The 11,182-nt window shown below is 43.3% G+C and overlaps 1 protein-coding gene across 1 annotated transcript; it reads right to left on the bottom strand.

Annotated features, from left to right (window-relative positions):
* Positions 1–3,056: 3,056 nt before the first annotated feature.
* On the bottom strand, positions 3,057–9,204 carry LOC139406319 (tripartite motif-containing protein 16-like). Its single transcript, XM_071148813.1, has 6 exons — positions 8,538–9,204; positions 8,020–8,115; positions 5,492–5,725; positions 4,896–5,055; positions 4,713–4,772; positions 3,057–4,481 (listed from the first exon to the last, which is right to left on the bottom strand). The coding sequence occupies exons 1-6, from the start codon at positions 9,132–9,134 to the stop codon at positions 3,964–3,966; spliced, it is 1,665 nt and encodes a 554-aa protein (XP_071004914.1). The 5' UTR covers positions 9,135–9,204; the 3' UTR covers positions 3,057–3,963.
* Positions 9,205–11,182: the final 1,978 nt, after the last annotated feature.

The raw sequence follows: 11,182 nt of genomic DNA, 5'->3' as shown, positions 1-11,182 counted from the left end.
TTCAGGTCCATAGGGATTACTGCCCCCTGCTGGAGTCTGGAGCACACTGCAGTCCCTTTCAGGTCCATAGGGATTACTGCCCCCTGCTGGAGACTGGAGCACACTGCAGTCCCTTTCAGGTCCATAGGGATTACTGCCCCCTGCTGGAGACTGGAGCACACTGCAGTCCCTGGCTTTCTTTGTGCAGCTGGATGATGAGGCCTATCAATACAGATACTGTATGTAGAACCATAGTAAAGACCAGTATGGACTATCAATACAGATACTGTATGTAGAATCATAGTAAAGACCAGTATGGACTATCAATACAGGTACTGTATGTAGAATCATAGTAAAGACCAGTATGGACTATCAATACAGGTACTGTATGTAGAACCATAGTAAAGACCAGTATGGACTATCAATACAGGTACTGTATGTATAATCATAGTAAAGACCAGTATGGACTATCAATACAGGTACTGTATGTAGAACCATAGTAAAGACCAGTATGGACTATCAATACAGGTACTGTATGTAGAACCATAGTAAAGACCAGTATGGACTATCAATACAGATACTGTATGTAGAACCATAGTAAAGAACAGTATGGACTATCAATACAGATACTGTATGTAGAACCATAGTGAAGACCAGTATGGACTATCAATACAGGTACTGTATGTAGAACCATAGTAAAGACCAGTATGGACTATCAATAGAGGTACTGTATGTAGAACCATAGTAAAGACCAGTATGGACTATCAATACAGGTACTGTATATAGAACCATAGTAAAGACCAGTATGGACTATCAATACAGATACTGTATGTAGAACCATAGTAAAGACCAGTATGGACTATCAATACAGATACTGTATGTAGAACCATAGTAAAGACCAGTATGGACTATCAATACAGGTACTGTATGTAGAACCATAGTAAAGACCAGTATGGACTATCAATACAGATACTGTATGTAGAACCATAGTAAAGACAAGTATGGACTATCAATACAAAGTGACCATTTAGAATGAGGCCCAGTTCAATGAGAGGAAGTCTTAACAGAACTGGGGGATGACAGACAGGAAGTGGGGGGGTGGAGATCTAATATTTTTTTGTGCCAAACACTAAAGCATGATATTGTAATAAATCTACACCCTATTCCCTACGTAGAACACTACTTTAGACCTGGTCAGAAGCACCGTAGTGCACTACATAGGGAATAGGGAACCATTTGGAAACAGAGACAGTAATTCCCCTGAACATCTTCCTCTTCCTCATCTGGTTTCTTGAACAGCCCTTCACTCCTCCCCTCTTCCTCCCTTCCTCCCTTTTCATTCTATTCTATCAAATCAAGATGACTGCAGGTCTGAATCCCAAACTAATGGGGGGAAATGGATCCATCTAATAAGATGGTATTTAGAGGTATGAACCTTTCTATTGGGGTGAACCATCCCCTTAACATACAGTATCAGTCAAAAGTTTGGACACACCTACTCATTCAAGGTTTATTTTTAATTTGTACTATTTCCTACATTGTAGAATAATAGTGAAGACATCAAAACTATAAAATAACACACATGGAATCATGTAGTAACCAACAACGTGTTCAACAAATTAAGTGGAGGCCAGGTCATCTGATGCAGCACTCCATCACTCTCCTTATTGGTCAAATAGCCCTTACACAGCCTGGAGGGGTGTTGGGTCATTGTCCTGCTGAAAAACAAATTATAGTCCCACTAAGCACAAACCAGATGGGATGTCGTATCGCTGCAGAATGCTGTGGTTGCTATGCTGGTTAAGTGTGCCTTGAATTCTAAATAAATCACTGACAGTGTCACCAGCAAAGCACCATCACACCTCCTCCTCCATGCTTCACGGTGGAAAATACATATGCAGAGATCATCTGTTCACCTACTCTGCTTCTCACAAAGACACGGCGGTTGGAACCAGAAGTCTTAAATCTGGACTCATCAGACGAAAGGACAGATTTCCACCGGTCTAATGTCCACTGCTCGTGTTTCTTGACCCAAGCAAGTCTCTTCTTCTTATTGATGTCCTTTAGTAGTGGTTTCTACTTTAACATTATAGATGGGTTGGGTTAGTCTCTTCTTCTTATTGATGTCCTTTAGTAGTGGTTTCTTTGCAGCAATTGATAGTGAGGGTGTTTTCTGTTAACAGAATGTGTTTCTTGTTAAAGGACTGAATATCACTAAAGGGAATAAGCAAAGACACTATGTGTAATTCTAGAAATGAGTTATGAACTATAGTTGTTGCGACTAGGCTACTGTCTGTACATTTTGCCTCAATGTGTGTCATGATGTGCGGCAACATGTGCGCTACGAAGTGCCCAGTCTACCACGTTGTGCATTATTAAAGGAAGAGCAACTTCAATAGCCTCTTTGCAGCCATAGGTGAAAATATCTCTCTAGGAGCTGATCCCTCGTCGGTATTGTGGAAAGATTCTAATGTCTTAGGTAAGATTTGAATGGAGAAAACTGATCCGAGAGCAGCTGAGTTTTTCAGACATATAGACATATATCACTATACAGTACAGATACTGTATGTAGAACCATAGTAAAGACCAGTATGGACTATCAATACAGGTACTGTATGTAGAACCATAGTAAAGACCAGTATGGACTATCAATACAAAGTGACCATTTAGAATGAGGCCCAGTTCAATGAGAGGAAGTCTTAACAGAACTGGGGGGTGACAGACAGGAAGTGGGGGGGTGGAGATCTAATATATTTTTGTGCCAAACACTAAAGAATGATATTGTAATAAATCTACACCCTATTCCCTACGTAGAACACTACTTTAGACCTGGTCAGAAGCACCGTAGTGCACTACGTAGGGAATAGGGAACCATTTGGAACAGAGACAGTAATTCCCCTGAACATCTTCCTCTTCCTCATCTGGATTCTTGAACAGCCCTTCACTCCTCCCCTCTTCCTCCCCTCCTCCCTTTTCATTCTATTCTATCAGCCACACCACTAGCTCACCTCCACACAATACATTTACAAGTTAAAGACACACCTTGGAATAAATAACAAAGGAAAACTATTACTAGATGAAGTTGAGTGTTTTTTATTATTTCCCATCACCATAAATCATATTTAATCACTGAACAGTAGCAGACCTAACTTCATCTGTTCCTGACTCTGGATAGTGGATTAAAAAGACCATCAATCTCCAATGATATTAAAGTACTATTCTGAACATTACTGATATACTGAGTGGCAAGTCAAGATATCTGCTGGTTTTATTGTTTGGTCAACAGCACCACCTGCTGGACAGGTTTAATGTTGCTGGACTGAGCAGTATGGGAGGATGAAAGATGACACATTTAGGGCCGGTTTCCTGGACATCTACATTGAACATACTGTTTAGTCCAGGACTAGGATTCATCTGTGTCTGGGAAACCAGACCATATAGTTTAGTAGAAAGTAAGTGATACCAGCTTGTAGTGGGCTGACTAGTCCTGAATTGTCCTTTAGTTCCTGGACCATTTTCCATGCAGCTCCAGGTGACAGAGAACACATCAATTAGGACCGAGCCAACAAGCTGATCAATGATACTGAGGAGAATTACATAGAGACAGAGAACCAACTGAGAAAACATATCAATGGTTCTGAATGACAACCAATATACATCAACACCAGACATCATGATTCATGGAAATGTACAAGATTAAAACATTGTATTGAATTTTAATTAATAACAAATCAGTTTACAGTTTAACCAGCTCAGCTATAGACTACACCAGCATGACTAGTATCTATGTGGACCCTACTACAGTTTAACCAGCTCAGCTATAGACTACACCAGCATGACTAGTATCTATGTGGACCCTACTACAGTTTAACCAGCTCAGCTATAGACTACACCAGCATGACTAGTATCTATGTGGACCCTACTACAGTTTAACCAGCTCAGCTATAGACTACACCAGCATGACTAGTATCTATGTGGACCCTACTACAGTTTAACCAGCTCAGCAGTACCAGAGACATAAAAGAGACTAAACCCAGGATAGAGGGGCTGAGTGAATGTGGTCTGGACTCTGTGGAGGAGGGTCATTGTGTCAGAGACACTGTAGAAGGACAGAGTACCTGCCTTGTGATCCAGGTACACTCCTACTCTGGAGGACTGAGGGCCTGATACTTTAGTCACAACATTATTGTGTCTGAAACAATAACCACCTCTATAGTAATATAAACTCCAGGACTTGTTATTGTGTCCAAATGCACCATCTCTCTCTGTTCTGCTGATGTCTTTATATGAGACTGCTGTAACAACATAACCAGTCCTCTCCACCTCCCAGTAACAGCGTCCAGACAGACCCTCTCTACACAGAACCTGGTACCAGTTGGTGAATCTGTCTGGATGGACAGGATGTGGTTGGACTTGGTCTGTACAGGTCACCTTTCTGTTCCCTTCAGACAGAGAGAGGTATGTGTATGCTGTGTTTGGGTCCAGTGTGAGCTGACAGGAATCTGGGAGAAGAGCAGAGACCAATGAGGGGAGTCAGAACAATAAGTTAAGTCAGATACTGTATCTACCCTGTCTTTGATTAGAGCACAGCAGAGATCAAATCAGAGAAATATGAGGAGTCAGATAGATACCCAGTCTTTGATTAGATCTACTATTGCTATATATTTCTAGAGGGATTGTTAGGAGTGTCAGTAAAAAGAGACTGTTAGTTACTTCACAATAAAGAGACTCACATTGTAACAACTGTTCTCTGGTCTTGGGCTCTGGAGGCAGTACAACATCCACTATATTCACTACAGACACACAAACACATTGACAGAGAGAGGGAATGTTATCATCAGACCATATTCCACATGTATGACTAGTAGGGAACTTTCAATGGTCTAAAGTTGATGTTCTTATTGTTTTCAACACACCTGTAGTGGAGATCTTGGTCCATTCTCCTTTAAGGAAGTCTTCTAGTTTCTCTCTCAGTTCAGACACAGTCTTACTCACATCTCCAAAGTACTGAAGAGGAGGGACAACGATGCTGGGTAAGTCTGAAGATACACTGATACTGGAGAGAGACTGATACCTCTGGAGAGAGAGAGAGAGAGAGACTGATAACTCTGGAGAGAGAGAGAGAGAGAGACTGATAACTCTGGAGAGAGAGAGAGAGAGAGACTGATAACTCTGGAGAGAGAGAGAGAGAGAGAGAGGGATGGACAGAGACAGAGGGACGGACAGAGAGAGAGAGAGAGAGGGACGGACAGAGAGAGAGAGAGAGGGACGGACAGAGAGAGAGAGAGAGAGGTACGGACAGAGAGAGAGAGAGAGAGAGGGACAGACAGAGAGAGAGAGAGAGAGGGACAGACAGAGAGAGCGAGACGGACAGAGAGAGAGGGACGGACAGAGAGAGAGGGACGGGCAGAGAGAGAGACAGGGACAGAGAAACAGGACAACATAATGATTGAGATGAATAGTTTCACATGAAGTTAATTTCATATCACATGTAACAAGACAGTTTAGTTACCTGGAGGAAATGGATGTGATCCTCTGTGTGTGAGAGCTGCTCCAGCTCAGTGCTTCTCTTCCTCAGCTCAGCTATCTCCTGCTTCAGTTGCTCCAGGAGTCCTTCAGCTTGACTCACTTGAGCCTTCTCTTGGGCTCTGATCAGCTCCTTCACCTCAGAGCTCCTTCTCTCAATGGAGCGGATCAGCTCAGTAAAGATCTGATCACTGTCCTCTACTGCTGACTGTGCAGAGTGCTGGAGAGAGAGAGAGAGAGAGAGAGAGAGAGAGACAGTAGGTTCAGTAGCCTCTCTGCACCTCATTGAGTCAGACCTCCGCCACCCTGCTCTCCAGGTCCACCAGGACTTGTCCTCCCTCCTGGACAGACAAGTACAGAACACCTCTTGGTCCTGCTCTACTCTCCTCCCTCCTGGACAGACAGGTACAGAACACCTCTTGGTCCTGCTCTACTCTCCTCCCTCCTGGACAGACAGGTACAGAACACCTCTTGGTCCTGCTCTACTCTCCTCCCTCCTGGACAGACAGGTACAGAACACCTCTTGGTCCTGCTCTACTCTCCTCCCTCCTGGACAGACAGGTACAGAACACCTCTTGGTCAAATCAAATCAAATGTATTTATATAGCCCTTCGTACATCAGCTGATATCTCAAAGTGCTGTACAGAAACCCAGCCTAAAACCCCAAACAGCAAGCAATGCAGGTGTAGAAGCACGGTGGCTAGGAAAAACTCCCTAGAAAGGCCAAAACCTAGGAAGAAACCTAGAGAGGAACCAGGCTGTGGGGTGGCCAGTCCTCTTATGATATATATATATATCATATCATCATCTTGGACCAAGAGGTTTTCTGTACCTGTCTCACTATCATGGAATATCCCTCTCTCCGGCCACACAGACCCCCGGGGTTAACTTGATATTATCTGTGTCATTTATAGCCTGGCACAGATAGTAAAACTACATTAAATACAACGTTAACTAGATATTATCTGTGTCATTTATAGCCTGGCACAGATAGTAAAACTACTGTAGCGACCCGCACAGACAGCTGTGTGTTATGTGTTCGGCTAGTAGGTGGTTGTGTTGTACTTACCAGTTCCCAGTGTTCGCGGGGTCCGACATGCCAATCAACCTGCTATCTGCCAATCACAGGAATGCCTGGGATGTTCTGATGCCGGGCATCCTGGTGGTTGGCGGAGTGGCGTGGAGGGGGCGGGGCATTGGAAGTTAAGGTTCAGCCTTTGTTCTCTCTCTTACGTCTGGGCTTCACAAGAGAAGGTCCCGATTGGCTTGTGGGGTATCTTTCATTTATTTGGCGTGAGCTAAGGCCAAACAGTAGCCTGTGTAAAGTTGCTAATAAACCGTCAATTCGTAACTCAATCCTCTGTCTGGACAATTGTTCCTTTATGATCTAGTCAGGTCATTACACTACATTAAATACAACGTTAACTAGATATCATCGCCACATAACTTATGTCGAATTTAAAAGACACCGTTACCGTTAGTAACGTCTGTTACACTGTAACTTACAGGCAGCCTCACATAAAAACCTATTGGTTAACAAAGCTTTGATTATGACCAAAGTCTATAGTAGTGAAAACTCTCTCTCTCTATTCTAACTTACCACACATTCACATCACTGCCTCGACATGAATGTGTCCTGTCAGAGCCGTTTCCTGTCCGTTAACTGTTAACAGTCTCGAGCCACAGCTTAACCAATGAGCTACAAGGAGGACTGACAGTCACGAGCGGTGCAGCAGCCTCCCCCGGGTCCTAGTACCCGCCCGGTAAGACGGTTAAGATGCGATGGAACGGTTGACGGAGAGAAAATAAATCACAGAGAAAATATATTGACTGATATATTGAATTGTTTAGGGAAGCTTTAGCTTTGGCTTTAATACATTCTGAAAATACTTGAAAACCAAAAGAGAAAAGAATAGTAGCCCTCCTCAGGAACAACAAAACCCTCACAGACCAACTTCTTCTTCTATGATATAATGGCGGTCCTCAAACCAACGTTAAAGTTGCATGGCACCACCTACTGTTCTGGAGTGTAATCAATCACGGTTTACCCCACTCTAAATCCTCCTACCTAACTCAGAACCTCTGAGAAAATAAAAGAGAGACCTACTAACTTCTAATAGTCCCTCCCCCATCCCCCAAATCCCTTCCAAGTGTATTGTTTACTGTTCATTTCTGATTGTTAATTTCACTTTTGTTTATTGTGTATTTCACTTGCTTTGGCAATGTAAACATATATTTCCATGCCAATAAAGCCCTATGAATTTAATTCAATTGAGAGAGAGACAGTTCCATTTTAATGTATAGGGGACATGAGTCAGTCATGGTTACTCATGGTTATGTGATGAGGCAGCCCAGTCAGTTACATGAACCAGTCTATTCTCTGAAAGGGGTCCAGACAGCCTGTTCCCAACAGTGGGGTCAGTGGGATTGGATAGGGGCCCCCCTCTCTCTCTCTCTCTCTCTGACTGGAGGAGAGAAGTGAAATGGTGTGTTCCTCTGGTCAACAATACTCACCTTGAAAGACTCCACAGCCTGTTGGAGCTCCTTCAGCTCCTTCTCTCTCTCCTGGAATCTCTGCTGGACCTTCTGCTGACTCATCCCCAGCTGCCTCTGTGGAGAATCACTCTTCAATGAGCTATCAAGCTTTATTAGTCCAGTAGATCAATAGTATAGTAATGTAACATAGGACCCATAGAGAGGAAGGTCAACAATCCTGAGGAAGTCCCTTTACAATATTATATTATGTTGCTATGTGAATCATTATAGTTTTTATGGTAGGCCTACATGTATCTGGGCCTGAGACTGAACTTTGGAGTCATAAAAGGCCATTCAGAATGATAATAGTGTTTGACTTTAGAAAATGGTGATACATTTGTAACAAACTCAATATACTCAAGTTTTGTGTTCATATTTGTGGATCCATTTCATATTGTATATAATATAATGAACTCATATTCAAACAGATTGAGTTCCTACTGTATCTTTAATTCTTAGTTTATCAGACAGTCATCAACAAGTTGTTCTGGTCTTACCTGTTTCTCAGTCCTCTCTGCTGCAGCTGACACTGTATCATGGCCTTTATGTTCATCCATCACACACTGATAACAGATACACTGCTGATCGGTACGACAGTACACCTCCAGCAGTTTGTCATGATAAGAGCAGATCTTCTCCTGTAGTTGTGCCGTGGCTTTGTCCAGCTTGTGCTTCTTCAAAGCAGGAAATTCATAGTGAGGTTGGAGGTGAGTCTCACAGTAAGAGGCCAGACACACCAGACAGGACATGAGTGCTTTCTGCTTTCTGGTCCCAGTGCAGAAATCACACACCACATCTCCAGGTCCAGCATAGCACAGAGCAGGAGGGGGAGCAGCCTGGAGTCCTGTCTTCCTCAGTTTCTCCACCAGCTCAGCCAACATGTTATTTTTCCTCAGATTAGGCCTTGGAGTGAAGGTCTCTCTGCACTGAGGACAGCTATAGACCCCTTTCAGATCATCCTGATCCCAGCAGCCCTCAATACAGCTCCTACAGTAACTGTGTCCACAGGGGATGGTGACTGGCTCCTTCAGTAGATCCAGACAGACAGAACAACAGAACTGGTCCTGGTCCAGCAGAACTCCCTGTTGAGCCATTTGGACAGTTGTTCACTGTCACACAGACAGACGACACAGAGACTCAGATCAGTTTCGTTTCCTCAGAAGAGAGTTTGTGGGAAGGGAAGGGACTTCCTGATTCTGCCAGAAGGGTGGGGTTAGAAGGAGGGAGGGGTTAGAGGAATGGAGGAAGAGAGAGAGGAACTGCATGCAACAGCAAGAGGGAGACAAATAGTTTTGTTCCAAGGTTAGAGCCCTTAACATGGAACAAATGACATAATGAATCTTAAAATGTGAGTTGTTAGAATATATGAAGGGTAACAGTTTCTATGAAGTATGTGTGTATCATTATTTTAATGACCTTTGTAATGCTTTATAATACACCTATGTGTTGTAATTAATCAATAAGGCCTGAGGAGGTGTGGTATATAGTTAATATACAGTACCACAGATAAGGACTGAGGAGGTGTGGTATATAGTTAATATACAGTACCACAGATAAGGACTGAGGAGGTGTGGTATATAGTTAATATACAGTACCACAGATAAGGACTGAGGAGGTGTGGTATATAGTTAATATACAGTACCACAGATAATGTTGTATATTAGTGGTAGATGTCTCGTCTCCCTTATTGCGCTATTCTGATAGTGTTAGATGTCTAGTCTCCATCATGGCTCTAATCTGATAGTGCTAGTGGGGTGGTAGATGTCTAGTCTCCGTTACGGCTCTAATCTGTTAGCGGTAGATGTCTATTCTCCCTTATGGCTCTAATCTGATAGTGTTAGATGTCTAGTCTCCTTTATGGCTCTAATCTGATAGTGGTAGTGGGGTGGGAGATGTCTAGTCTCCCTTCTGGCTCTAATCTGATACGGCACTAATCTGATAGTGGTAGATGTCTAGGCTCCCTTACGGCTCTAATCTGATAGTGGGGTGGTAGATGTCTCGCCTCCCTTATGGCTCTAATCTAATAGTGGTAGTGGGGTGGTAGATGTCTAGTCTCCCTTCTGGCTCTAATCTGATACGGCTCTAATCTGATAGTGGTAGATGTCTAGTCTACCTTACTGCTCTAATCGGTTAGGGGTAGATATCTAGTCTCCCTTACGGCTCTAATCTGATAGTGGTAGATGTCTAGGCTCCCTTATGGCTCTAATCTGATAGTGGTGTTGGGGTGGTAGATGTCTAGGCTCCCTTACGGCTCTAATCTGATCGTGGTAGTGGGGTGGTAGATTTTTAGCCTCCTTTTTGGCTCAAATCTGATGGTGGTAGTAGGGTGGTAGATGTCTAGTCTCGTTTATGGCTCTAATCTGATAGTGGTAGTGGGTGGTAGATGTCTAGTCTCCTTTATGGCTCTAATCTGATAGTGGTAGTGGGGTGGTAAATGTCTAGCCTCCCTTATGGGTCTAATCTGATAGTGGTAGTGGGGTGGTAGATGTCTAATCTCCTTTTTGGCTCTAATCTGATAGTGGTAGATGTCTAGTCTCCTTTATGGGTCTAATCTGATAGTGGTAGTGGGGTGGTAGATGTCTAATCTCCTTTTTGGCTCTAATCTGATAGTGGTAGATTAATATTCTCCCTTATGGCTCTAAACTGATAGTGGTAGTGGGGTGGTAGATGCCTAGTCTCCCATATGGCTGTAATCTGATAGTGGTAGTGGGGTGGTAGATGCCTAGTCTCCCTTTTGGCTCTCATCTGATAGTGGTTGTGGGGTGGTAGATGTCTAGTCTCCCTTATGGATCTAATCTGATTGTGGTAGTGGGGTGGTAGATGTCTATTCTCCCTTATGGCTCAAATCTGAGAGTTGTAGAAGTCTAGTCTCTCTTACGGCTCTAATATGTTAGTGGTAGATGTCTAGTCTCCCTTACGGCTCTAATCTGATAATGGTAGATGTCTAGTCTCCCTTACGACTCTAATCTGATAGTGGGGTGGTAGATGTCTAGTCTCCCTTATGCTCTAATCTGATGGTGGTAGTGGGGTGGTAGATGTCTAGTCTCCCTTATGGCTCTAATCTGATAGTGGTAGTGGGGTGGCAGATGTTTAGCCTCCCTTATGGGTCTAATCTGATAGTGGTTGATTTCTATTCTCCTTT

Source organism: Oncorhynchus clarkii, chromosome 4 (assembly GCF_045791955.1).
Source record: "Oncorhynchus clarkii lewisi isolate Uvic-CL-2024 chromosome 4, UVic_Ocla_1.0, whole genome shotgun sequence".
Classification (NCBI taxonomy): Eukaryota; Metazoa; Chordata; class Actinopteri; order Salmoniformes; family Salmonidae; genus Oncorhynchus; species Oncorhynchus clarkii.
The sequence above is the reverse complement of the archived record's forward strand: the minus strand, read 5'-3'. Positions and strand labels throughout refer to the sequence as shown.